The sequence below is a fragment of the Crocuta crocuta genome, unplaced genomic scaffold (assembly GCF_008692635.1).
Source record: "Crocuta crocuta isolate KB4526 unplaced genomic scaffold, BGI_CrCroc_1.0 scaffold110, whole genome shotgun sequence".
Classification (NCBI taxonomy): Eukaryota; Metazoa; Chordata; class Mammalia; order Carnivora; family Hyaenidae; genus Crocuta; species Crocuta crocuta.
The window spans coordinates 2,014,513-2,042,437 of record NW_027527386.1 but is presented as its reverse complement, the minus strand read 5'-3'; the positions used below and the strand labels follow the sequence as shown (position 1 = coordinate 2,042,437).

At 59.2% G+C, this 27,925-nt stretch overlaps 1 protein-coding gene across 1 annotated transcript in view; it reads right to left on the bottom strand.

The window, feature by feature from the left end:
* Positions 1 to 25,622, bottom strand: part of SH3GL1 (SH3 domain containing GRB2 like 1, endophilin A2) — a 28,397-nt gene extending 2,775 nt beyond the window's left edge. The window contains exons 1-5 of the mRNA XM_077745461.1: positions 25,546 to 25,622; positions 1,738 to 1,806; positions 1,362 to 1,434; positions 470 to 613; positions 53 to 186 (exon numbers count right to left, since the gene is read on the bottom strand). Of these exons, the coding sequence (XP_077601587.1) occupies positions 53 to 186; positions 470 to 613; positions 1,362 to 1,434; positions 1,738 to 1,806; positions 25,546 to 25,590 (465 nt within the window). The 5' untranslated portion in view covers positions 25,591 to 25,622. The remainder of the gene's footprint in view (positions 1 to 52; positions 187 to 469; positions 614 to 1,361; positions 1,435 to 1,737; positions 1,807 to 25,545) is intronic.
* Positions 25,623 to 27,925: the final 2,303 nt, after the last annotated feature.

Sequence of the window (27,925 nt, the reverse complement as noted above, 5' to 3'; positions counted from 1 at the left end):
CACAGGGGGTGGGGGCGGCGAGGAGGGGGACAGGGAGGGGCAGGGGCAGCACCTGGATCTCCTTCAGGTCTTTGTCACACAGATTCTGCAAGGGGTCGATGAAATTCTGCTTGACTTCTATGTCCAGGGAGTCTTTGACCTCTGCCAGGCGCTTCATGGACTCCCCAGCATCCAGCAGGGCGTCGCCTGCAGCAGAGCGGGGGAGAAACTGGCACGGGAGGTCGTCGCCTAGGCCCTCCCCCCACTAAAAAACTGCCCTCTGAGCCCAGATGCCAGACTTCAGGAGCAAACAAGGGACCCTATGGGCGGAACCTGAGCCCCGGTAGCCAGAAGCCGGCGATGACGGGGTCTGACATGCTCCCGCTCCAAGGACCAGCCTCCCCAGAGTCCGCTGCAGGGCAAGCCTGCTGGAGGCCGCGACCCTACAGCCAACAACACCCCGATCGTCCCTCGTCCCCGCAGCCCTCACCAAAGTTGGACTCGCCGCCCAGCTCCTTGCCGTGGCGGATCATGCACTCGCCCAGCAGGCCCTCTGACTGCGGGTAGCCCGGGTTCTTCACCTGCCCGCGGATCTTGGACACGGTATTGAGCATCGTCAGCTTGGCCCGCGAGGCTGGAACAGAGCGGGCTGGGTAGGCACGCAGCTGGTCTCTCTCACGAAGCCCCGAGATCTGCACTCGAGAGGCTGCTTCTCTCTGGGTTCCTCCCTCTCCCCAACACCCTTCTTCCTAAAGCACAGCCATCAGCCACAAAGGAGCCCTGGCAGGAGGCAGGGGTGGCCAGCTCCTCAGGGCCCCTCTGCGCTTCCTCGTCCTGCAGCCCAGCTCTGACCGAGAAGCCGCCTTCCCTGGCCTGGGGAGGAGCACCTCAGAGAAGGGGAGGGGGGCAGGTACAGGTGTGCACTGGTGCCCCAGACCCAACCCCACCTGAGGTGGGGGTGGGGCACGCTTCCCTCCGCCTGCCCCAGGCTGAAGGGACACAGCTGGTGTTGCCGCCTATCCCACATCCATCACCCGCTACAGGAACCTGTATTTGGATTTCCCTCAGGGGAAGGTCCCTGTCCCCATCTTGGACTAGGGGACCCCCACCTCATGCTCCAAAGGTGGGCAGGTGGCTGCGGCCCAGCAAAGGGGCGGGCAACCAATTCCTACTGGTCTCATGAGTCGGTTCTGCGGAAAAGATGCTCCCCTTTGCTGGGACTGTCAGGNGGCCGCAGCCCCCCCCCCCCCCCCGTGCGCCCCACCCACACACACAACCCGCCCGCCCTGGGCATTTCAGTTCGGAGCCCGTATTCCCCTTCATGCTCCAGTAACCAGAGTGCCCCCAGTGGGTGCAGACCCTCCCGGCCGGCTGGCCCCCACCTGGGTTGGGCTGCAGGTACTCAATGGTCCTGGCCAGCACTTCCGTCACAGCCTTGCTGGTAACGTCCACCTTCTGTGGAGAGAGGCGGTGTGTGGGGGTGTGGCAACCGTCACGGCACCTGAGGCCAAACCAGGGGCCCCTGCCCAGCCCTCGCCCTCCCCCCAGCCCCACCCGCCTCAGAGCCCACACAAGGGCCGCCTGCCGCTCAGAGGGCTGCCGGCCTCCCTGCCTCCTTGGGGTTTGCTACACAGGTCCCCCAAAGCTGGGGATCCGCCCCCGCAGGAGGCCCCCTGCAGCGCATATGTGGCGCTGTGGCCACGGGCGTTTGGCCAACGGTGCTGAGCACCAGGCAGGGAGCACGGCCTCTCCTGGTACCTTCTCCATCTCTTTGAAGTCCTCATCGAGCTTGGTCCCTTCGGCCCCTCCGACCTTCTCACTGACCAGCTGGGGGACAGAAGGAGGGAAAACAGTGTGAGCCTCAGACGAGGGAGAGGCCTGAGGAGGCTCTCCAGCCACGTCCACCGCCAGCAGGAGGGGATCAAGGGGTCGGCACGCCCACGGTGGTCCCCCAGGGATGGCGAGCTCGGCAGCCAAGGGTGAGGTGGGTGGCTGGGCCACCACGGAGCTCCAAACCCACACCTCCTTCAGACCCAAGGTGGCCATGCCTACCCCTTGAGCGTCCCCCACTCCCGGAGACCGGCCTAGGGCCAGCCAACAGCTGAGTGATGTCCCCTCATGGGGCTTAGCTGCCCACACCCAGCGGCGCCACAGTTCAGCTCTAGGCGTGGGGAAGAGGTTCACCAAAGCCTCTTTGCTCAGGGAATCACACAGCTCCCTCTCCCCACTTTCCTGGCATCTCCGGGAAGGAATCTCGGGAAGCTGGGGCTAACGCTTCCCCGACACGGACCCTCCCCGGGCACCTCTGAGAAGCCAGCAGGCCTGCAGCGAGGCGGCCCCGTGCTGGAACGGATGTGGGGACTGCCTGGTCTCTTTGTGGCCCCTGCCCCTCAACAAAGGTCAAGGAGACAGGGCCGAGTGCCCCAGTGGGTCAGGGGTTTTCTACTGGGCTGAGCCTGGGAGTCCAGGGAGGGCCTGGGGTGCAGGTGAGAGGTGAGGCCGCTGCTGGGGGGCGGGGGTGGGCAGGAAGGAAGCGGGGCTGCTGCAGGGCCTGCCCCGTGACTGCTGCCACCTGGAGTGGCCTGGGCCGAGCGCCACCCTCCCAGGGACCTCGTAGGGGGGCAGGGGCCGCCCTCCTGCTTCTGCGAGCCACTCTGTGAGGAATGCTGGGCACTGGGGGGGCGTTCCGCTTTACTCCACGGGACGGTTTCGGTTCTTTTGATGATGATAAAACAGGACGTTCTCAAATTCAGTGGTTGCCAGAGAGGGAAATGAGTTCACTGGCTGACGTGAGACCAGGCTCTTCTGGTGAACTGGGAGGGAGCTGAAGCATCAGTGCTCAAAACCACACCTTCCGGGGCCCCGGGTGCAGGAAGACACGGACACAGGCATGGGGCCGATGGGGACAGGTCTCCTGGGCAGAAGCCACATCCTTCCCCCCAGAGGACGGGTGCGGGGAGACCCTGCAGTCTTCCAGAGGGGATGGGGGGTGCCCGGGAGTGGTGCCTCCCTTGGGAGCCCTCAGCTCCTCAGCACCACGCGTGAGGCCGGCTTTTCCAGGCCGTCCATGCACCTGGGTCCCTACCAGTCTCCCCTCACCCCTGGAGCTCCAGGCTCCGGTCCCTCAGGGAGCAGCTGACTGTCCCCCACATCCTTTCCCTCCAGGGCTCATGGCCTTGGAACCAGCCCAAACAGATGAAAACATGACAAGAAGCCCAAATGCCAAGGGAGCCATGCGGCAACGGCAGCAGCAGGAGCCCGCACCTCTGCGTGTGGGGCCCCCGGGGCGCAGGCCGCGTCCAGCAGACAGGCTGCGAGTGCTCCACGGGGAGGGCCGGAGGCCGTGTCGAAAGCGAGGAGGCACCCCCGGGCGTAAGGAACGGGGTTCTCCAGGACCACAGGCCTCCCGTCACGGGGCGGGCAGCCAGCCCTGCAGGCTCAGGGCTGGGATGCTGCCTGGGAGGAGGGGCTGGGGGGCCCGGAAGGGCCTGTCCCTGGGGAAGGTGCGACCCTGACACTGCTGCTCAGGAAAAGCACACTCTGTTTTTTCAGACCCAACAAGAGCAGCAGACCCGCCGCAGAGATAACACCTCCACCTGCAAAGCCTGTGCCCCAGACGAAGAAAAGCTCACCCTCCGTGCTCCCTCGCTCGGTGCTCTCTACAGCCCGGTCGTACTCCCACCCTGGTGGCCCGCTCCTCCCCTCCATGTCTGAGACAGGGCCGGGGACTCCCCTCCTGCAGGGCCGTGACCACGGTGGTGCGTGGAAACCACGGCCCCTGGGCACAAACACCCCCCCCCCCGCAACTGCATCCGAGCCTGAATCACCAACAGTGCTCCCAGTCTGCTGCCGTGAAGCCCAGGCTGCTGTGTCCCGGGGCCCCACACGGAGCCCCGCCCCCGCCGGAACACTGTCCAGAGCTCTGCCCCAGTCCAGGCGCCCGCCTGTGCCCCTGTGGCCCCCACCAGCTGAGACTCCGTGGGACCTGGCAGTGGCCTCCAGAGGCGAGATCCCCGTTGCCCACCTAGCTCTTTGCAAGACCGGCTCCCGAGCTCTCAGGCCCCAGGCCCGGCTCTGCTCTGCCGTGTCCACCTGCACTCCTCACCCACCTGGCCCGGCGCTGCCCGCACGGTGGGCCTGGGGGGTCCCTCCTGGGGGCGGCTGGGCAACTGTTAATAAAGACCACGGCTGGGCTGTCAGGCACCTGCCGTGTGAGGGCCGCTGCTCTGTGGTGCCTCCGAGCAGTGTCTTTAACAGTCTTCTCAAGATCCCCGGGGCCTATGCCACAAGCTGGCGGCCGGGAGTTACCCTCAGATGAGCTTTCGTGCCAGCACCGTGTCCCGCTGCAGAACCCCTCCAGCAGGAAGGAAGCTCCCTCTCCCCTTGTGGTACCTTTTACGGAACCTGCGCAAATGGACGGTCACCATGCGTCTGGCCGGTTACCCCCATACCATACTGCCTCTGGCCTGCAGGAAGAGCGTGCCCTGCCCGGGCAGCAGGCGCTCCAGGACAGGACAGGGGTCTGCGGCTCCGCGCACCCCTACGTGCGGCCTGCAGAGGTGCTTGCTGCTGGTGAGGGAGCAAGAGACCCCGCGCCGGCACGCCTCCCTGCTCACGCGCCTCCCTCACGCTGCCCTCCGGGAACTTCAATGATCACATTTGCAAGGACGTGTCCACAAGAGGCTGCATCAGGCAGAAGGTGGCCTGTTGCAGGATCTTGTGTTTATCCGCAGTGGACCTGAGGCACCTGTGTGAACTGGGCACCTGGGAGGTGAGCGAGCCGGGAACGGAGCCAGAGCCTCATCCCAGAGCACCCACGTGACTTCGGTGCATAGGGGTCGGCCTGTGGGCTTTAGTATTAAAGACCAATTGGGGTGGCCACTTGGTGGCAGGTGGGAAAGCGTCACAACTCCTACCGAAGGGGAGGAAACCAAGGGCAGCAGCCCCGTGACCGAATCACCTCCGCAGGGAAACCTGATTGACACATGACACGGAAAACGAAGAGGCCGACCTGCAGGCTCAGTGACCTGGGCAGATGATCGGCTTTGCCGATCTAAGGGTTTAAGGGGGAAAAAAGGAAGAGGAGGCTGGCACAGAGGGGCGGGGAGCGGGGCTGCTCGGGACCACGTGGTCCCAAACAGCGGCTGCTGCTCGTACTCCCGCGTCCTGCGCTGTGCCCGGCCACCCCGTGCCCTGCTGGCCTACTCACAATGCTCAAAGACCATGTTCCAGGTTAACACTGGAGGTCACCTGACCTCTCCTGCCCCGGCCTCCCCTCCTGCCTCCGCTAGCTGATGTGTCCCTGCGCATCTGTGGATGCTGGGATGACACTCCCCACGGCATCCTCAGTGAGGGCGAGCCCAGGGCCAGGTGCAGAGGGGAGAAGCTGCCCGTGGGCACTGCTGGAGAGCCCGCGCGACTGGCGCGGAAGAGGTGATGGAGACAAGGGCCAGGGGCCAAGGGGGCCCGGAGGCTCCAGGCCCACCCACCCTGGCTGAGGCCCTAGACTAGCCACCCTGAGGATCTGGGCCAGCGAACAGGCCCCCTGGCTCTCCAGTGCGAGCACTTGCTGCCCCCAGTCCCTGACGGCTGTGAGGAGGGGTGGACAGGCCAGCACCAGCTCACTGCTGTGGTATGTGATGAACTGTGTCCGCAGCAGGAAGAGATATGGACCGGAGTCTGTCCCGGCCTTGAGGAGCACCCTCAGGTGCGAGAAAGGAAAATGTCAGGTGTACAAAAGAGAGCAAGAGAGAGAAGAACATGGTCACGGAGAGTCACAGAGGAGGTGTAAACACGCCCAAAGGGTGGTGGGGCATGGCCCCGAGCTGGGTGAGCTGCAGAGCCAGTGCTGTCTGAGCTGGACCTGAAAGGGGAGGGTCCCACGTGGCAGAGCCAGGCCAGGCGGGCAGAGAGTGACACAGGTTCAGGCCACGAGGCTACCATTCCTGGCCTACTATGTGCCGGGCACCAGATCTACTCAGTGAGGATGCAGGGACCAGCGGGCCCATTTCACAGATGAGGAAACGGGTGACGGGCCATGGAGCTGTATGTGGAGATGGGAGCTGTGCTCAGACCCATCAAACGTGCCAGTCGGACTACGTGGTGCCCTGTACTGGAGGGCTGGTGAGCGACAGAACGGGGGTGAGGCCCAGGGCCCACGTAGGGCCTCCCAGGGCTAGGAGGAGGGGTCAGAATGCCCTGCCCACAGGCCTGGACACGGGAGGCCCCAAGAGGCAACAGGCAGAGCTGCAAAATTTCTGAGCCAGGATGACGTCATGGGGAGGGGAGGGGCCTGAGGACAGACACACTCCCTCCAACCCTTCCCACTGGGCCCGCCCTCCCTGCCGCCTCCAGACATCTGGAGGGCTTCGAGCAAACAGGCAGAGGGGCCCCTCTCGTTTCCATCATGGTCTTCTGTCTCGTGACTCAGAACCATAGATCGCGCAGGGCCAAGTCTGTTGGCTGCCCTGCCCAACAAGCAGCTGCTGGCTTTCTAGAAGCTCTCCTTCATCTTCCCACTCCTCTGTGCCCCCACCTAAGGGACGCTGGCAGAGACACCCGCTGGCGTACTCTCTGGCTAACGGGATTCTCCTTCTGAAGAGGCAAGGCGAGCGAGCGTGCCCCTGGGGAGGTGACGGGCGTGGTGCCCGGCTGTCCCAGAGCCGCCTCCTCCTGATGCGTCCATTCCCACCCAGAAACTTCTGTGGCCCCTGGTTTAGCCAGAAGACTTGGGACAGTTTCCAAAGCCAGGGCCCTCGGGCCCTTGTGAGTTCTCAATGACGAACTGCTTGCTGACTGGGGTGGAGCTCCCACCAGCTCTGAGAGCAAAGGTCACAAGATGTGGGGCTGGGCCACCACCCTGGGGGGTGAGGGAAAGGTGCCACTGACACTGAAGTAGAGGCCACAGAAACCTCCTCTGTGCCCAAATGGACCTTCCTGCCCCTCGTGGGTGGAGCACGTGAAGACATGTAACAGACTGAAGGTCCTGGCACCGAGGACACCTTATCAGACGCAGGCGTAAATGTTTATGCACAAAGTCACCGCCCACTTTGGTACGCCCCACTGAGGGAAGGTTCTGACAAGTCAGAACTTCCTTGGGCATACCAGGAATTCTGCAATTTCCGTGGATTTGCAGGCGCCCTTCATGCTTCAAGGCGCACACTTCCTCTCCTCCCAGGGATCAAAAGTCAGTGTTTTCTAAACAGCAGCTTAGTGAAATGGGGCAGTGGAAGCGATCAACCAGGAAAAGTCTCCTGAAGTTTCATTCCAGACAGAAGCTCCAAACGGGGCACCGTGGCCACCAGATTGGGCCCTGGTGGGCAGACACACCCGTAGCCCCATTCCGCACGCGCTATGCCGGGGCCTCGCTGGGAAGCTAGTCTTGGTGCCAGAGGGCAGTGGCTCTGGATGCCAGGGTGTTCTCTCCGCAGAAGGGGCAGCGGCAGCTGAGACTCTGGCTCTGAAGCAGAGCTGGAGGCCCCCCAAACTGCAGGGACGTGCCAGCTGCTGGTCTCCCAGCCAGATGGGGCAGGCTGTTGTCTGGGGAGAGTGCCAGGAAAGCTGTGCAGAGGAGCCCAGCATGGGGGCCCCGGTGGGAGCTGGCCCCTTGTCGTCTAGACCCCCGTGGTTTTCTGCCACCCGCAGGACCGGCCGTTTAGGTCACGTCTCAGGCTCAAGCCGCCCACTGCCCTGTACAGGTGCATCTCAGGACTGCTTGGCACCCAGATCCTCGAGATGAAGAGCAGGGCTCCCAAACTGGTGTGGGGAGATCAATGCTTTGCCGTCCGGAAGGCGGCGAGTGCTGTCAAGCCCCAGCTGCCACTTCCCTGCCTGGCACGTGCTGTTCAAATGATGGGGGAAGGCCCTCAAAGTCACCCATCTAGCTTAGTCCAGAAGTCTGAGCTAGCCATGGCCAGGGCACCGGGAGCAAAGCAGGAAGCGAGCATCGGGAAGAACGGACTTTAGAAGGAAGCGCCAAGGCAGACGGGGGAAATCACTCAGGGACTGTCAAGGCCGAGTGATGAGTCAGATGACGAAGCTCTGGGTGTTGCTGACCCCAAGACAGGAGACGTATGGAGCTGAGGTCTGGTCCTCAAACCTTGACCTCTGCTTGTGCAGGCAACACAATCGAGTACCGGCTGGGAGAGGCTCCCACACGGGAGACGCCTGGGGAGCTGCCCCTTCAGCTCTGTCTAAGAGGATTTTTCTTCAATGACCGTGACGTCCTCACCCCCCTCCCGCACAATCACACGGCTTTCCTGATGGGGCTCAAAACACCTAGGAGTCTGTCACGAGGGCCCTGCGTGCCTCCTCCACGTGCCTGAACAGACTGCTCATTCGTCCCCAGGACCCCCGGGAGCCTCCACCCTGGCCTCCCTCCCTGGGCCTTGCTCCCGCCTCCTGTCCAGGACCCTCAGTGAGTCAAGCCAGGGCCTGCACCCTCCCCAGGCACCTGCCCCTGGTCCGTCACCCCAGCCCAAGGCCTGCTGGGACTCCGCGGCCGCAGCTCCAGGGTGACGTCCTGGAGCAGGAAGGCCCCGTGACTCTCCGGGTCTGGCTCTGAGCTGGCAGCACACTCCCAGGGGGCAGGGACGGGGCGTCTTGCTTTCTGCCCCAGGCCCGCACACTGCATGGGTCCGGTGGGTACCACGTGACTGGCTGGCCCCTCTTCCCACCGACGAAGGGTCGCTCTGGGACAGGGTCAGCATGGAGTGCGGGCCGCACCCCGGCTGCTTCCTTTCAGGGCTGCCCCATCCTGGTCTCCAGAGGAGTGGCTGGCGAAACAGGCGCGGGAGGACCCGCAGGCAGGGCGAGGGGCCGGGCAGGTGCCACCTCCGGTCCCAGCCACCGTCAGTTACGGAGCTGGCCTCAGCCCTCCTTGAGGGAGGTGCTTGTCCCTCCCCGCAAGGTGACTCAGCAGTCATAGGAGATGGAGGAACACGGAACTCACCCTGCCCGGCCCCGGCTCCACGTGCACGGTGTGGGCACAGGGCAGGCTGAGTGTCGGCCCGTGTCGGGCCCAGGCTGGCCAGCAGTGGCCTCAGACAGGGACTTCCCCTCCCAGTCCTTCTGGCCGGGAGCCACAGGGCTGAGCACCCTCCCGACGCACTGTGGTGGGGCGATGACCTCTGGTCCCAGTCCTGGCTCCTCTGGGGACCCTCCCAATTTCCTCGTCAATGAAATGCAGTGTTGGCCCAGGTTCAACTGTAAAGATCGGCAATCCTCAGATCTCCATTAAGATGCCAAGTTTCCTCACAAGGAAGCAGAAGCCACTTAACAAAACTGGCCCTTGCTTTCATCCACAGTAAACCAGCTCCCTGACTGACGCCACAGAATATGGGGGAGGAAGCAGCCCTGCTGGGTGCTGAGGAAAGCTGGCTTCTGGCTCAACCACTCCTGGCTTGCAGAGGAAGGCAGGGCAGCAGGGGCGGGGCAAGGGTCACGCAGCACAGATGACAATGTCCTGTGGTTCTTCTGTCATCCTTGAGACCCTAAGAGGAAGGGAAAGAGCCATCCGAGACCACCAGCACCCACTGGTCGAGTGTGTGTCTGTGTGTGTGTGACCAAGCTAGGTGGAAAGGGTAACTGAGCCCTAAAAGTGTTAAATCACCCAACTCCAGAGCTGCACCTGCACATCTCTGGCTTGTTTCCTGATTTTCTTTCCTTTTTTTTTTTTAAGTTTTTTTTTATGTTGAGAAAGAGAGAGAACACAAGTCAGGAAGGGGCAGAGCAAATGGAAGAGAGACTCCCAAGCAGGCTCTGTACTGCCAGCGCAGAACCCGATGTGGGGCTCGAACCCATGAATAGTGGGTTTGGCCATGACCTGAGCTGAAGTTGGATGCTTAACCGACTGAGCCACCCAGGTGCCCGTTTCCTCATTTTCAGAGGCCGGTGCGAGGGAGCAGATTGATAATGAGCACTGGTCTGCTGGGGACTGAGGTCGGCACTCGGGGTGGGCTGCAAACCCCAGCCCTCCCACTGGCAGGGGTGGGGCCACACCTCAGGCCCCTGCAAGTGGGTGGTCAGGACGACCTGACCTGCTTCTGGACGCCAGGCCAAGGAGCCGAGTTAACCATGCTGGCCTGAATTCAAGGGCCGGCTCTGCCCTGAGCCTTCTCGAACTTGACATAATACCCATGGCTCAGGGCTGACACGTGGCCAAAGCTCCCAAAACACTAAAGAGCCCTGTATGAGTACCAGACGTGCACCGGACTGGAGCTCTTCGGGGGCGGGGATGGGGGGGGGCGTCCACCAGCCTCCCTCGCACAGAGCCCTTCCCATGGCACGATGCTGCTAACTGGGAAGAAGTGGACAGGGCCTGTCTCATACCCACTGCTGACTGTGGCTCTGCCCAGGACACACCCTGCGAACAGGAGAGGCACAGCCACAGGCCCCGCCGGGGACCCAGCAGACTGGGGTGGGGGCTCAGGACGTGAGCTCATTCCGCCGCCTCCCAGGACGGGTGGGAGGGAGCAGGCCCACCGACAGGGGACTCGAGCCGGGCCTGATCCCAGCTGGCGCCCCTCACAGTGCACACAGTTTTTACCAACGACCAAGATGCCAGCAATTGCCTGACACTTGCTTCCTCAGAAAAGGTCACACGTGGGATTTGCGGTGTGGGCTAAAATGCCTAAATGTGTATCAGCCTTGTGCGTTTTAGCTTCTCATCTTGGGGATGACGCAGGAGGCTGCAGGTCACACAACTGGGAAAGTCAATTTCAGATGGAAACTTATAAAAGAAACACCCAACCCACAAACAAATGTAACAAATCCCCCGAGTCCTGCCCGACCGGGCAGTGCCAGCCCTACTTCGCTCAGTGGGTGCTGTGTGGCAGCCGGTCCACGGCAGGGCGGCAAAGCGTGAGTGTGTCCTGCGCGTGTGCACAGATGGCCTGGGTGTCTGCGAGCCCTTTTATCAATGGCAGAGCTGGCAGAAGAGTAGCTCTTCAGGAAAAGACAGGAGATGAAGCCTGGAAATCCCACCTGGAAGGCACAGACACAAGGTCCGCATCAAACACCGCGAGTTCAGCTTACCACACGAGGGGCTAGGCACCCAGGCACAAGTGTCCATGAGGGGCCACGTGTAACCCCCCCGCCAAGCTAAGGTGAGCGACAAATCGATCTAAAAGCCCAGTGCTCCTGCCTCCTGGAACACAATGCCATCTCTCCTGTCTCTAAGACCCCCTCCATTTTTAAAAACCTAACTAATGAGAAGCCCCCTCTTACAGGAAGCCCTCCTGATTCTCCATCCCCAGCTTCCTTACCTAGGCAGGAGCAATGTGGCCACTGGCCACCTCTCCCATCACACTACTGGCACCTCCTTTCTCAAGGCCCTGACCCTTCAGACCTCACCTTGGACCAGGCTCACTCAAGCTGGGTTTTCTGTTCTGTGAAGGAACTGCCTCATTCCAACCTCTTTATGGCCCTTTGCCTGCTAGACTGTGAACCTGAAGTGAGCAACCCCATCACTGCTGTGGCCGCGCCTGTACCAGGAAGCGCTTGGCTGGTATGACCTCACACAGCACTCCGCAGGGGTGGCAGGGGACTCAGGAGCCAGCTGGGGGGCAGGCCCTCTCCGTCTCCCCAGCTTCTTTTGTCCGCCTGTGGGAAATTCAGGTCAGGCTGGCGCTCTGACTGGAGGCTGCCAGGCCAGGTCCCTGCTCTTCAGCCCACAGCTGGCTCCCTCACCAGACAGCAAAGGTTCAGGAAAACTTGCAAAGGAAAAATCTGAGCAAGCCAGGCCCAGGCTGGTTTGCATGGTGAGGACCCCACTGCCGGAATGGCACTGGCTTCTTATCGACAGGAACCCCCATGAGAGCCACAAGTCTGTGGTTTGGGAGCACAGGACGCAGGAAAGGAAGGCTGACAGGCAAACAGCCTCTAAAGTCCAAACAGAAACTCGCCGGACCAGAGCTGGGGGGCGGGGCCCGCACAGGCTCAGGGCGCCGTGGGCCGCTGTGAGGACAGGGCTCCAGGCAGAGGCTCTGAGTGGGTGTGAGGAATGTACCCTCGCCTGGCTCTACTGCTCGCCTGTCATATTAGGCCGGTGACAACAGGCTTGGCTAGCAGGTGACTCATGGCCACGGTGGCCCTCGGTCACCAAGACCAGTTTCTTCAGGTGTGGCTCCCAAAGCACCCAGGCAGCTGCTGATCCCAGGACAGCACGCGGCAGGCAGGGAGAGGTGAGCCATCGGCAGCTCTCAGTGAGGGAGACCAAGCCCTGCTGTGTGCTAATGACGGGGCCCAAACACCCCCATTTGTCCAGGGGCACCCACCCTTCTCAGCTGTTGAGTCAGTCTCGGGGCCTCAGAACCACCGTGCGGCCAGCTCAGCACAGGGCAGCGGGGCCGGGGAAGAGGGAGTGGCCAGGGTCAGGCAGGCAGCTCCAGTGGTCCCTGGGGCAGGCTGCTCCTGGGCCCCCAGCTGCCATCCCCCCTTCTAGCAAACAGAGCAGGCGGGCCCGTCCTTCCTCAGGATGCATGGTCAGGCCTTGCACACCCTCACGCACACACACAGGGACTGCTGTCACCACTGGTGCCCCGGCAGTGGGTGAGCCCCCGGGGATGCTGCCGCAGGCCACAGGCAGAGAAGGGCTGCTCTTGGGGGGCCCCTTCTGCTCCCTCAGGGCTCATCTTCACTCCAGCAGTGCTACCTGGGACAGCCTCACCCCCTCCCGCCCCAAACACCACTTCCAGCGGGCAGTGTGCCTACCGTGGGGAGTTGGGAGGGGGGCAGGGGCCTGGCTCCCGCTAGGTGTGGGGACAAGCAACACCCGCTGAGTGTGCGCAGCCCACCCTCTGGGAGCTCCCGGGAGGCACTCTCGGCTGAACCAAGCCCCATGACTATGCAAGAACGCAGACCCTTCTGAGCCGCAGTTTCCTCAACTGTACTGCGGGAGGCGGGGACAGCATGCCGTGGGACTCAGGTGTGAGCGTGCTTTAAGAGCCACAGACCACCGCACACACGCATGCCTGTGGCTCGCTGCGGGACACTTTTCTCCAGGAGAGCGGCCAGGAGGGCAGTGTGCAGGGCTCCGCGACTCGGACAAGGTCCAGAAGCAGGATGTGCCGGCGGCCCGTGTGACGGGGGCAGTAACAAGCTCGTGTTTCTGGGGTGAAAAGCTTTCTGGGGAGCCCCCCACGCCCAGGCAGGGACACAAACTGTGTCCAAGAGGCCAATCTGCTCTCCTTTTGCAAGAGGAGCTCCGCCCAAGTGAACAGAAGCAGGGCGTCGACCCCAGAAATCTCACAGCACCAGCACCACTGCCGACGGGCGGCTCTGTACAGCCCTGAAGCTCCGCTTGTGGGCCGGGGCACCGGGGTGGAAGGACAATGGCTAGGGTGGCCCCAGTGGACAGGAGCCCCCCAGCACACAACTGGCACCGCCAGCCTCCAGCCCTCCCTCCTCATCCTGCTCTCCCCCAAGCAACCCGGCCTGCTGGCCAGCCCCGACCGCCCCCAAGTGCATTTCTACCCTCAGTCCAGCTAATGGGATTCATGCCCCCAGGCGCCCCACCCCCCCACCCCCAGGAGATCCCTGCTCTCCCCATGCTTCCGGGTAGGGCTGCGGTGCGCACCCAGGCCGCACTTCCCCCAGTGAATGCGATGTCGCTCCCTCCATGTGCGGCCGGGGGTCCTGCTGCGTTGGCCAAGACGGCCGTGCAGTTCTGACTCAAGGCAGCAACACTGCCCTCCCAGTTTGGTGGCCTTTCTACAGGCTTCATGACAGGAAGAAAGGTGCCACTGGACTAGAGAGCTGCCAGCCTCCTTCTACATGCCTGGCAGGAGCCCCGGGGGGGTGGGGGGCACGGAGACCTGCTGCGGTGCTCCCCGTGCCCTGGGCTCCCCGTGCCCTGGGCTCCCCGCGCGTCCCAGTAGCGGATGTTGCATAAAACCTGAACACAGAGTTCGAACACAGTTTTCGAATTCACGTTAAACATGGCGATGGAGGATTTTCTATCAATTTGCCAGCTTCTCAGGAGCCAAGGTGGGATCCCGGAAGCAGGAAGTGACTTCGGCAGAGCTCCCGATTTGCTCCAAAGAGAAGACGGCTCTTGGAAGACCTGCTCTTAGCACAGCGACCCCTGAGTGGACTTGGCCAAGTGCACCGCTCCTGTTTCTGGCGTGCTGCGGCCATCAGGTCGAGGCGAGAGCTAATGGAGGAGAAAACACACGTGCGTGTGCGTGCACACACACGCCTTAAAGTCTGAGCTAGAAACCTCTGTCTGGACGAGGCTTTAAGAGGCTTTAAGACAGTGCGGACCTGCCTGCATGCCCTCTGGCTGCCACAACGCACTATTGTAAACTCAGTGACAAAACAACACAAGCCTCCCCAACAACACAACACGTTAAACAAACCTGATGCTAAAACAACATAAAACTCTTAAAGGCGTCCGAAGTCCGGCGTGGCCCTCACCAGGCTGGGACCAAGGTGTTGGCAGCTCTGGGGGTTTCCGTGCCTCTCGTGCCTTCTAGAGGCAGCCCGCCTTCCCTGCGCTCCCTGGCTGTGGCCTGTCCTGTCCCCAAAGGCTGCGGAGCCGAACTGTCACACTCCATTCTCCCTGGTCCTGTGCTCTTCAGTCTCATTTCCCTCTCACCCCAGAGGGGACAGGAGCCTGCGTTTAAGGAACCCTGATCAGGAGCACCTGGGGGGCTCAGTCGGTTGGGTGTCCGACTCCAGCTCAGGTCAGGATCTCACAGCTCGTGGATTCAAGCCCCGCGTCGGGCTCTGTGCTGACAGCTCAGAGCCTGGAGCTGCTTCAGATTCTGTGTCTCTCTCTCTCTCTGCCCCTCCCCTGCTCACGCTGTCTCTGTCTCTCAGAAAAAAATAAAATAAAAAATAAATTAATTAAAAATAAATAAAAAATTAAAAGGAGCCCAGATCAGCAGACGGGGCCCACTGGTTAACTGAGTGGTCTCTGGGTCTCCAGCTCCATGCTGTGGGTCCCACAAGCAAGGGCTCTTTGCCAAGGCAGCACACAAGCAGGCTCTGTGGAGTGGGGCAGAGACAACCTTGGGTGTCAGCCTGAGTCACCCTGCCTGCCATGGGAACTATACGCGGTTCTCGCCACTTATTCACAGCGCTTCTGTTCTAGAAAGTCCCTGCAAACACTGAACTGCTGGATGTGGAGCCACTGCTCCTTGGGAAANTATTTCTGAGAGAGAGAGCGTGAGCAGGGGAGGGTCAGAGAGAGAGACACAGAATCTGAAGCAGCTCCAGGCTCTGAGCTGTCAGCACAGAGCCCAACGCAGGGCTCAAACCCACAAACTGCGAGATCATGACCTGAGCCGAAGTCGGATGCTTAACCAACTGAGCCACCCAGGCGCCCCTGCATTTTTGTTTAAAGACACCGTATTTAATATACGCTGTTGACTCATTAACATTGAACTTAGCCAGCAGTGCGGTGACCCTGTCTGGAACAAAGCTCGGGGACACACAGGTTTCCTCCATAAGGCACCGCACAGCCTTCCTGCACTCAGCAGCACCAGCCAGCCTGGAGTCTGCGCTTGGCGCCATTTCAAACAGTGAAATCACCCACAAAAAGCACAAAAATGAAAAAAAAAAACGAACCCCACAAAAAAACACATGGCACTAAACATACTGCAAAAAGGAGCCTGGTTAACAGCCGGAGCTGAAGCCAGAAGGGAGCGTGTCATCCTGTTCCGCCTTTAGCTGGGGACAAGCACAGCGGGAGAGCCTGGCGCTCCGCACACATGAGCAAAGGGCTGCAAAGTGCCCCAAGTACAGCTCGATACGAGCGGGCAGGTGAAAAACAGGATCTGCAATCAGTGAGCTCTGACTGTATACACCAGCCCAAGCGGCCCTCTGCAACCAGACTGGGTGCCACATGCTTTCTGCGAACTCAGCCTCGCTGGGGACAACAGGACCCAGGGCACAGCTACTAAGTGACAGGCTGAGGAGCAAACTAATCCTGTGAGGACACAGAGCAGATGCAGGGCTCTGGGTGCCGCCACGGCTGCCTCCCCAGGTTTAGCCACGGTTCGTGCCCCACCCCCCCGGCCGACCCCAGCCTGGCCCGTGCCTCGGGGCCTTCGCGCCCCCTGCTTTGCTTCCTGGCCCAGCCCCCCGGGCAGGACAGCAGGGCACACAACACCTCCCTTACCAGTGTTCTGACACGTGCCTCCCGCAGCTCTGGGCTCAGGACCTGAGGTCATGCAAATTGAATATTTTCTTTTTTCCAGGCTGGTACTGCTAAAAACCTGTCTGGTTGCATTAAACGAGGTACAAGTCCGGAAACACTGAGACACGTGCCCTAGGGGACATCTGCAAGAGCGCTCACCGCCGTCGCACTGTTTGAAAGAGCAAAAGCGTGGAAATACCCTAAAAGCCCACGGCCGGGCACTGGATACATGCGCTGTGGCACTGGCGTACCAAGGACAGCTGTCCAGCTGAGCGGTGGACCTAGAGCTACACGTGTCTGTGAACAGGACGCACCCACCGAACCGAGTGGACAGAGCGCGGCACGCCCAGTAACCACGGGACACCATGTGGAGGAGGGGTAAAGTCGCAAAAACAATTCTGCACGTTTTGTTGTAATTCACATGCAGTAAAGGTGTAGATAAGGGAGGGGCTTTGACTGTGAGTATATTCCTCGTGTTTTATGAGGCTCTTGTGCTGCTTCCTTATCGCTGTTTCTACACCGGGAACACTTCACAATCCAGCGGCGGTAGCAGGGACAAACCTAAGACGCAGTACATACACCGCCACGTAGGAGCGTGGCACTTAGCACTAGCTAGATGACGGTCACTGACAGAACACGATGTGGCATAGTGTCAGGCAGAGCATGCTAACGTCACCGTGCTAATGGTCAGAACACAGCCCTGTAATTACCCAAAAGTAAGACTAATAGCAGCAGCAGCAACCAGCAAGGCGCCGCCCCGCAGCGCTGACTCCGGCCCGGAGAGTGCAAGCTCTGAGAGGTCAAGCCCGGGCGGGCCCTGCTGGGAATCCGAGCCCTGGACCCAGGAGCACAGCGGGGGAGCCAGGCCAGAGGACCTCGTCCCCGCCCTCCCGAATCCCAAACACCTCTCCGGGCTCAGCAGCTTCCACCTAAGACTCCCACGCCCGCTCGGCCGGAAGTGGTGGAGAGGCCCCACCAAGCAGAGGGGCCTGCCAGTGCCTTCCAGCCGCCCTGAGCTGGAGCCGGGCTCTGGGACAAAGCCGGGGCCCGCTGGGGGAAGCAGGGAGAGAGCACCTAGGGGCCCTCGAGGGTGCTCTGGAGCACCAGCCACAGGAGGCTGGCCGGGAGCCCGGGACAATGGCCCTAGACTTCTCCACTGTGAGGATGCTCCACGCCACGGCTCGGGGGAGAGCGACATCCAGACTTCCGTGTCCGGGACCTCACAGCCCACCTCTGCGGGGCGCCTTACTTGCATGCGTTTGACCCAGACACCCACTTGGCGTCAGTGGGGAGCTGCAGCAAGTCCTAAACCCCTCAAAGAAGGGCAAGGGCTCCCAACCTCCCAGGAGGGAAGGGTGAACCCTAGGCCAGGCAGCTGAGGTCAAGCAATGGAGAAACCTAGCCCCACCCCCTCAGGGGCCCTCTTCTGAACCACTAAAGTCTGGCCTTGAAGGGCCAGCGCTGCCCGCCCGGCTGCCTCCACACTGATCTGGCTCTGATGGGCTGAGGCCTTTGGGCTGATGGATGCCTGCCCGCCTGCCCCCAGGCAGCCACGGGGCCTCAACCTGGGAAGGTGAGCGGAGGGGGTCAGGAGGAGCCTCGGGTCCTTGGGGGTGAAAAGGAGCAGGAAGTTATCAGTTTCCTTCCCGAGGGGCTTCCTAAGGATGTGGGTCACTGCTGAATCCTGGGACTAAGGCCCCAAATGACAGAAAGTTCATCACTCAACTCTTGCACTTTAGAAAAAGTAGCTCTGGGTGGAGGGCACTGGTGAAAGCTGTGAATTGTATCGACTGAGCTGTGTGCACACTGTCACGCCAGTCCAATGCCAAGGGGACAGTCTGAACTTCCAGTTCTTATTTTTAAACCAGTTGGACCTGTTCCTGACGGAGGGTGTCAGCCGCTCTGCTGGCCTGGGGTCCTGCCTGGGCCTGAGCAGGAGGGGGTCCCTGTCACCGTCCTGGCCCGCCCCCGCTCTCCGTCCCGCTCCCGCTGACAGCAAGCCATGGGCCAGGCCCGGGCAGCCCTGCTCCCTCAGGACCTCGGGTCTGATGAGAAGAAAAGCACACTCTGGTGTGAGTATGTGTTCGGCGTGTGGCACGGAGGTGTGGGACCAGTGGGCCGGATGTTCCGGGATGGAGAAGTCTCTCTGGCAGTGGCCGCGGGAGACAGCGAGCATACAAACAGGAAGTGGACAGGGAGAACGGGCTGGGGTGGGGAAGGTAAGGGGCAAGGCAGTATGAGGTAGGCAGCTGGCCGGGCACACAGGTCGGACTGGAGTGTGCCACCCACGAAGGGAAGGGGCGGGATTTAAAACCGGGACCAGGCGGTGCTCCAGGGGGCCCTGAACGCAGGGTCACCGGGGATGTTCACACTCCCGCCTGTCGCAGGCTCTGCTTCCTCTAGGTGTGCAGACACTACAGCTCTGGCATCTGCACCCACAACCCGTGATGCGACCGTTCGCTCGCTAGTGTGCAAACATCCATCTGTCCGTCCACCCGACACTTACTGCGTCCCGGACTGAGCAGGCACACAGCAGTGGTGGAACTACACGGGGCCCTGCCTGCAAAGACCTAGAATCCAGTGACAAAGACATCGATCCCAGTCCTTGACTGAGGAGGCAACTATGCAGGAGTCTGAGAAACAGGGATTTGGGGGCTCTGAGCGCCCGGGGGCCGGGGAGATGCCGTGGGAAGGCCGAAGGGACACGGGAGGCGAGCTAACGTTCACCAGGCCAAGGGCAGGGAGGGCTGCTGGGCGCGAGAGAACCAGCCGCGTCCTCTCTGACCCTCGGTGGACCCCCCACGCCCCCTGGCCAGGATAGCACTCCCTGTGGCCGTGAGCCCTGCTGGGGCAGTGGCTGCTGGGCTGGCGGTCTCAGACACTGGGTGCTGAGGCCCCAGGAGGTGCTCAAACCCCAGGTGTGCGACTCAGAGCAGCTGGGCAGTGACCCGATGCTGAGTCAGGCCCTTCGGAGGAAATCACACATCTATTTTCCTGCTGTGGCCAGGAGTCTCCGCGTGACCCCACACTCAGGGCCCAGTCAGCAGGTTTTCTAGGAGCTGAGCGGAAAAGGAAGATGGAGCTGTCCTCTGGGATCCTGTGTTCGCGGAACCCTGGTTTCTGCCTAACAGGAAACGAGCGGAAATGTACCCAAACTGCAGTGCTCAGGAGCAGCAGCTGCCAAATCCAGCCTTGTGAAAGCAGGGCGGGGGGCCGAGGGAGGAAGGGGGAAGGGAGAGGAGAGCGCAGAGGCGAAAAGACAGAAACCAGCTGCTGCTAGTGTGACACACTCCTCCACCCAGCGTGCCAGGGACAGCTTGAAAAAACACCAGAAAAAGCTGCCCCTCACACTTCGCCAGGCAGAAACGCCGTGAGGGTCTGAGTTCAAGGGTGAAGGCGCCTTGATGGGCCTGCAGAACTCCTCACCCCCTGGGGCAGTGAAGGTCTGTGGCCTGAAAGCTTCAGCATCGTGCTCTCCCTGCAGCTTACAAGCGTCACCTTCCAAATAAGAAACAGAAGACTACTTCCCCCCCCACCGGCCCCCTGCCCCCCACTTGCCACAGAGCCCGAATGTGCAACACACATGCACAAAAATCCCATGAAAAAAGCGGGCCACGGTGCCAAACTAAAAGCTAAGTTTTGGGGCACCTGGGGGGATTCAGTAGGTTAAGTGTCCGACTCTTGATTCAGGTCATAATCTCAGGGTTCATGGAATTGAGCCCAGCGTTGGGCTCTGCACTGACAGCTGCTTGGGATTCTCTCTCTCTCTCTCTGGCCCTCCCCTGCTCTTCTCTCTTTCTCTAATAAAAAAATAAAAACTGAGTTTCCCCAGATTGTATCAGTTTCAAAATACTGGCAACAACAGAAGAGAAGGACCAGAGCACAGCTAACCGGCCCATGTCCTCGGGTCAAAGGTCAGGGGACGCACCCGCCGGAGGCGAAGGGCAGGGCTGAGCAGGCCTGGGCACAACGGGTAACGGTTTCCTCGGGGAAAATCGAGCAGCCGTACACGTGGCACCCAAGGGGTGAACTGGTGAACTTGGAACTACGCGCTCACGTTTAGATGGTGGGTCCACAGAGGAAGCGCCGGGATGAGGGAGAGGGGGGAGGAGGGAGGCTTGGAGGGGTCAACAGCACTTTACCCTTTGGTCCCTTGCTAAGTTCTGGGGTCTCGGAAATGTGACAGCTCCCAGTTTCTTTCTCTTAAAAAAATTTTTTTTATTTTAACATTTATTTATTTTTGAGAAAGAAGACAGGCAGAACATGAGCAGGGGAGGGGCAGAGAGCAGAGACACAGAATCCGAAGCAGCTCCAGGTTCTGAGCTCTCAGCACAGAGCCCGACATGGGGCTCGAACCCACAAACCATGAGGTCACGACCTGAGCTGAAGTCGGATGCTCAACCAACAAGCCACCCAGGCGCACCCAGCCCTCAGTTTCTGAACCTGAACAGGAGCTGCTACGAAACTCCTCACCCCTCACGCTATTACTTAGAGGCACGAAGACTGTAATTAAGTGCCCCCTGGCTCCGCCCTCACAGAGCCAGCTAAGCAGGGAGAAGAGCGCCCAGGCGCGCCCACTGCTCTTTAATCAACACAAGGTTCTGAGTCAGAGGCGAACTTGCCACCTCACGCTCGCTCGGCAGGCACGGGGGGCGGGGGCAGAATTGGAACACGATGCCCTCTTAGTGCTGGTTTGTTAACCAGAACGTGCACGGGGCTACCTGGCTACAGAGCCTTCGCAACGGTGAACAGGGTCCTGGGGAGGCGGTCAGGTTCACCCAGCGTCACAGACAGGCTGGGAAGTGGAGGGGCTTAAGGGGGTCCCAGGTCCCTCTGGGGGAGGGCGGTCTCACACCCGCTCTGCAGCCCCACAGCCCAGGCCTGAAACACCAGGCTGGTCACTCTACCCACCCAGCAAGCTGGCTGGCCCAAGCAGGGAGGAAAGGTCAGGCTGGCCTGTCCACCAATGGAACAGGATGGGAACATCTGTCCACGGTCCCATGGGGATGTCGCTAGTTCAAGGGTCTTCTTACAAGGGGAGTTGGCAGAGCGGCTTCGGCAAAGTTGGACAGAACCTAGATTGCCCTCTCACGTGGACATGGCAGCAACCAAAGCCATCCCTGTGTCTGCGGCCCCAAGGCAGACGGTCTCCAGCAGTTAGTCTGCAGCTGCTGAGCTCAAGGGCCTGGGGAAGGGACCCCATTTTGCCTGTCGCTCTCAGCACATAGATTCTATGCTTTTATCCCCGCTGATGAGGGAGCTACACATTCCAGATTTTTTGCATCTAAGATCACTCATTGCATGTTCATTACTTAACAGGCCAAACCCTTTTTCTAGGAAATCACAACCTTTCCACACAATAAGGTTTAAAAAATAGGTCAGAGCAGGCAGTATCTGGGGACGTTCCAAACACCAGCCACATCCCCCCGATACTAATTACTATAAATGTTGGGGTCCTGGGTGCCCCGGCCCTCTCCCCACCTCATGCCTCTCAAAGGAAGGTTGATCTTTCCTCCTCGGCACAAACCCAGGGCCTAGCAAGCATGCAGTGAACTTCAAAGCTCTGGGATACGGCAGTCATGACTTTTCCTCCTGGCTCTGATGGAGCCAGTCTTGCAGTTCACACTCTCTCCCTCCTTTCAGGCCAAAGAGAGAGAGAGAGAGAGAGAAAGAAAAGGGAAAAAAAAGGCAAGCCAGCATTCCAGGCGGCTGCCAGCTCTATCCCCAGTTACACTCTCAAATCTGGCCCGGCCACGAGAATTATCAGAAACCAGTTAGCAGTTTAAGTCTGGAAATGAACGCCCTTCACAGTGAGAAATGAACTTCCAAGTCTCGATCTTGCTAGTGAGGTCCCCTAACCCTCCTTCGGTGCCCAGAAACACTCAGATTAAAGCATCTACATATACATAAGTACCGAGTGGGTGGTAGGACTGAGGCCCCAGACAGATGCCTGGCCCTTCCAGCATTTTCCGCCACAGATCCTTCACGTGCCTCAGCCCAGCAGCAGCCACTTCACAACAAGTAAAAGCTCACAAACCTCCCATTCGAGCCCAAACCCGCCTTATACAAGACTCGAACGTTCTCACTGAGGCGAACTGGCACGGACTTTGCCAGATACTAATGACTGGTTTGTTACCGGCATGTCAGTGAGATCAGAAACTTTTCATTAACATCCCAGCTTCAGCTGCTAGGAAGCAAGCACTGCCCCTCGCTCTCCACACCCACCTGCTTCTAGTTCTCAGTTCGGAAACAACATTGTTACAAGCCTCGGAAATGAAGAACCTGTTTCAAAGCAGTTTCTCAACCTCCGCACTACTGACGGAGCTGAAGAACGAACTGTCTGTTGTGGGCACGGCTGGCCGTGTGCTGAGGGTGTTTAGCAACCAGCCCCGGCCTCTACCCACTGGATGCCAGCAGCACCCCTTCCCCAAGTGGTGACAACCAAAAACCGTCTCAGGCGTTGCCAAATGTCCCTAGGAGGGCACGGGGAAGGGTCAGTGGCCCCAGCTGAGAACCGAGATGCAAGCTTAGACCTTCTTAAAAATACCAGAGGCCAAAAGACGCCCTGGGGTCCTAGCAACGGGGGCTCTGGGTGCTGAGTTTTACGTACGCGTCTGCCTGGTTCTCTGTGTTTTGGAAACTAAGGGAAGCAGGCAGCTGTCACGAGAATGGCCCAGGAGAGATTCTGTTGTTGTATTGGTTTGTTGGTATCATTCTCACTTGTCTCAAATCTTAAAGCAGTTTTTCAACCTCTACTGTCGTCTGGGCGCAGAGAGCTGCTGCCTGTGGAGGCTGCCCAGGGCGTGACAGGGTGACGAGCGGCCCCCCTGGCCTCCACCCACTACATTCTAACAGGAACCCAAGTTGTGACAACCAAAAACGTCTCCTGATATTGCCAATGTCCCCTGGAGAGCAAACGATAAATGTCCCCAAGTCTTTCTGCGTAACAAGGGGAAGGCGTTTACGCTTATGCCGGGTAAGTGAGAGCTGCTGCGACCGGCCGGCTGCCAGCCCACCGCCGGCCACTGCGCGGGAGCTCCACGGCATTGGCTGCCTCCTCCTACCCGTACGCGGCGCGCTCCTCAACAGCTGACCCTGTTCTGAGGACAAGAGGGTGAAAAGCAGGTCCCTGAGCACGGAAAAGAAACGCACAGGAGATGATGGACTTGTCCTGACAGACAGAGAGGCCGGGGGACTGTGGAAACTACTGCAGAAGAGCGTGGAGCCCGGCCAGCACGATTCCGGAGAGCACGGCTCTGCAGAGACAGGATCAGGGGGCCAAGACCCCTGCTCCCAGAGCAGGATGTGGCCGTCGAGGCAATTCTCTGGGGACGGGCCGCGCGGAAGGGCGCGATCACAACCTGGTCCACGCTGTGCTCTCCAGGTTTTGACATGTTTCTCACAGATCTGAATGCAGGCGGCCCTGCTTCCCCGAGAGCAAGAGCCCTGGGGGCTGGCCTGAGCGGCCCAGCTGGCTCCTCCGGCAGAGCGTGTCTGCGTGGGACAGTGGGGGCCACCAGCATGGGCCCTGGCCGCTGGGAGGAGCGGGCTTCTGCGGAACGGACCACATCAAGGTCCAAGGCAGCAAGGAGCACTCCCAGGTGCTCGGGTCAGGCCCTGGGGGCCTGGTGCTTGTGGGGCAGGGACAAACCCCGGCCACATTACTTAATCCCATCCCTCTGGGGCACAGGGCCGTGCCCTCAGCAATAACCCTAGAACCCCTCTGGATTTAGTCTCCTCAGGGGCTAGCCATCATCCGGGGTTTGCCCCAAACACCAGGGTCATGACTGTTTCCAACAAGGGACAAAAGATACCCGCTGTGTTCTATGGACGCATTTCTCTTCCCTCCCAGTGGACTTCTCCAAACTGTGGGCAGAGGCCTGCTGGCCAGCAGGGTCCACACAATCCCTCGACGCTGGCTCATTCATCCGTGGACTCTGTCCACACAAACTCCGCACCTAAGGTTCTGAACCTGGGCTGGCGGAACCAGCAGGATTCAAGGAACCAGGGGCTTCTTGGATCTGAACTCATAAACTGAATTTCTCACGTGCCCAGTTTTCTGGAGAGCGGATCCCCAGCTTTCACCAGGTTAATGAGCAATGGGGGCCTGGCCGTTCCAAAACACGCTTATCGGTCACGTGGAACACACGACTACGACTGGGCTTCAGAATTCCACTTCTGGGAGTTTATCCTGTAAATCCAATCCCACCTGTGACCAAAGACAGTCGCTGGCCATTCACAGCAGAATTGTTGGCACAAAACAACTGGAAACAGTCTAAACATCCATCAGTAGATGACTGGTGAACCACGAGTCCATTAAAAGACCAAAGAAACTCTAGGGGTCTGTTCTAGTGCAGTAGCTCTGGGGTAGGGGGACAGGGCGGTTCCCCCGGGGACAACTGGCAGCACAGAGAGATATCTGTGCTGTCAGGATGGGGGGGAGGTACTCCTGGTATCAAGTGGGTGAGGCCCAGGCTGCCCCCTCAACAGAGAGAACGATCTGAAGACTCATTTAAGGAAAAGCACAAAGGACTCTGTAGACTAGTTCCCACTCTGCGAGCGTGGTTTTAAGGGAAAGCTGTAACCCGTCTTTGGAGGGAGACATGAATCGTCGGGGACAGCCCTTGCCACTGGGGAAAGGGGCTGGATGCCAGAGGGACCAGAGGGGGACACTGACTTTCCGTTCTACCCTTTCCCGACCTCGCACCGGGTCCATCAAAGGGTTTGTGTGTGTTTTTTATGGTTTTTTTTTTTTTGAGCAAGAGAGAGAGAGAGAGAGACAGACAGACAGACAGCGTGTGAGCGGGGGAGGGTCAGAGAGGAAGACCGAGAATCTGAAACAGGCTCCAGGCTCTGAGCCGTCAGCACAGAGCCCCACACGGGGCTCGAACTCCTGACCCGTGAGATCACGACTTGGGCTGAAGTCGGCCGCTTAACCGACTGAGCCACCCAGGCGCCCCATCAAAGGGGTTTTTTGACTGTTTGTTTTAAAGAACACTCGGGACGGACGCAAAGTTTCCCTGCCCCTGGGCTCTCTGGCAAGAGTCCCGTGTCGACAGCCTCGGGAGCGTTTCTTCCCCTTCTCTCTCTCCTCCCTCCCTGCCCTTTCACGGGAGGGGAGGGGAGGGGAAGGGAGGTCCGAGTCCCGGGTCAACCTCTGGGTGCGTTTCTGCCGCTCCTGGGGGTCTGCCCACCCTCCTCGAGGAGACTGGAGCCCACATGGCGGGCTGGGCCTGGGTCACCTCGCTTGCAGCCCCTGTCCCTCCCGACCTCTGCCCACCCAACGGGGGACGCGTGCCAACGCCGCCCCCTCGGTGCCCACGGCCCCCCCTGCCCACCTCCGAGTCAGGGTCGGGCCTGGTCTGACCCCTGACTCTGGGCAGCCCGGGGCCCGAGGCTCGCTCCCCGCCTCGGCCTCCGCTCACCTGGCTCGCCTTGTAGAACTGCTTCTTCAGCCCCGCCACCGACATGCTGCCTTCCGTCGTGGGGGCTCCCGCCCGGACTCAGCNCCTACTGCGCACGCGCGCCCCCTGCCGGCCAGAGAACGCACGCGCACTTCGCCTGTTGAGTCCGCCTCCGCCAGCGAGCCGACAGAACGGAGCCTAGAGAGTCCGTGGAGGCTGCAGCGATCCCTGGCGTCCCGGAGGGAGTCCTAACGTTTTAAGGAAAGGCGCTTAAATCCTGGAGAGGTTGGGAGGCTGGGTTTACAGATCTCCAGATTATCTGTTTGCTAATCTCAGCTAACCCAATTCTCTGCGCGTTTAGTCCCTCCCACACACACCGCCTCCAGCCCTGCAAGGTGCTCACCCATTCAGCTGTCCAAGTCAGACATCAGGGTGTCACTTCTCCTTTCCATCCCCACCATCCTCCTTGCCCTGACCAGGCCATCCCACCAGCCTCCTTCTGGTATGCCCACCTGCAGGTTCTCTCTCTCTAATTTTCCCCCTGAAAAACAGCCGCAGAGATGGTCTAGAACACAATTTCTATCATATCTCTCTACTGTCCTCAGAATACACTCAACTTCGTAGCATGGCCTACGTACAAAGCTTGCACATTTTGGCTCCATCAACCCTTCTGACTTCAGCTCTCTTCCTTTCCTATAATCCACGAGCCCTGTTTCCTCTCGCCCTTTGCTAATGTTGTTCTTTTCTTACGTATTCTCCCCAACCTTTTCCCCTGATTCTTTGTGTAAAAGAGAAATCTGTTTGGAGTGTCACCTTCTTCAGGAAGTCTTCCCAGATTGATACATGTTACTCGATAGTTTTCAAATCAGGTTTTTTTGAATTCAATTAATTGGAAGTTAATAATGAATTGGAATGGATAAGTTAATCCCAAAAGAGGAACAAGAAAGTGCTAGAGCTAAAGTCTTTGCAACTTCAGCACTGAAATCTCTGACAGAGTTGGGTGCTTTTCTCAAGCAAAGATTGCTGGAAGTTTCCAAATACCTCGACAGAAGGTACTGCACTAGGTGGAGGATTGTTTCAGAATATGTATGCCACAACCTTCCTCCCAAAGGTCCTGATGAGACTACTATGAATAGTTTTTTTTTTTAATTCCCCACATGATTCTGAAAGGGACCCTCAACGGTGATCCACTGTTTAAATCACTGCCTAATGCCAGAATGTCATGATTCATATGGGGAAACTCAGGCCTTGAGTAAGACATGACTTTCCCAAAGTGATCTTCCTAAATTCCCTCTTTCTCATTACTTTCAAAGAATTCAGCTTTCATTATCCAATCTATAGAATCTATAGAATTCCAAAATTGGGCTAAGGTTCAGTCTTCTTTCATCACTTCTCTGTTTGACAGATTAAAATGGAGCTAAAGAAAACTTACTCTAAGGCTCCCAGGTTGACATTGAACACCTCTGTTCTGTGGGAGGCTTTTAACCTACATGATCACACAATCCAATCAAATGAAGTTTATGCATTCACTCAGTGACTATTGGTTGAGCATTTGCTAGTGTATCAGTCACGGAGAGGTCCTGGGGATACATTGATACATTATTCCTGCTCTCATGGAGCTGGTGACATAACAATAAATAATAAATCGTGCACTAATCAACAAGCATAAGCTGTAATCGCTTCAAGGAAAAAAAAACCTGCTTGTAAGGAATTTCCATCTCCCTTGTAGGGGAGAAAAGGCTCTCCTGAGCTGCGGATCTAAGATCTGAAAGTTAGGTAGAAACTAGGCAGGAAAAGAGCTGCAGAGTTTTCTAGGTGAGGAAACAGCGTTTGCAAAGATCCTGGGGATTAAATCAGAAAGATCCATTTCATTCATTCGCTCTGAACATAATTAGTGCATATTAAATGCTTCTACAGCGCTGCACAGAATTTACCTTTATTTGGTATACTCTTTATATTTTTATAACTTTCATTTTTTTCTGAATGTAACATTTTCTGTTTGTTGTTCCTATAGAAAGAAACTTATCGTTTTAATTTCTGTTGCTATATTCAGCCGATGGCCAGTTAGGAAAAACCAGTAACTTCGCTCTCAATGTAAACCGCAGTTTCAGGTTGTCACCCGTCACCCTACGTAAAACTTTTCGTCATGACGTAGGAGCGGCCCTCCCTCCTCCCGCGGGCCTATCCCACAGGCTCAGCCAATCACAGTGTCGAACTCTCGGCTTGACATCTNCGCCAATGACAAGGCTGCAGAGAGGAAGCCCGGGTCCTCCGCGGGAATATCAATAGGGGAACCATGGGAGGAATAGAAGCCGCGACTCTCGCGAGGATGCTCCCGGCGCTCCCTTCTTCCCGAGGCGGGCTGTCACGTGACGCGGCTTCGCCCAATCGCCGCGCGGCC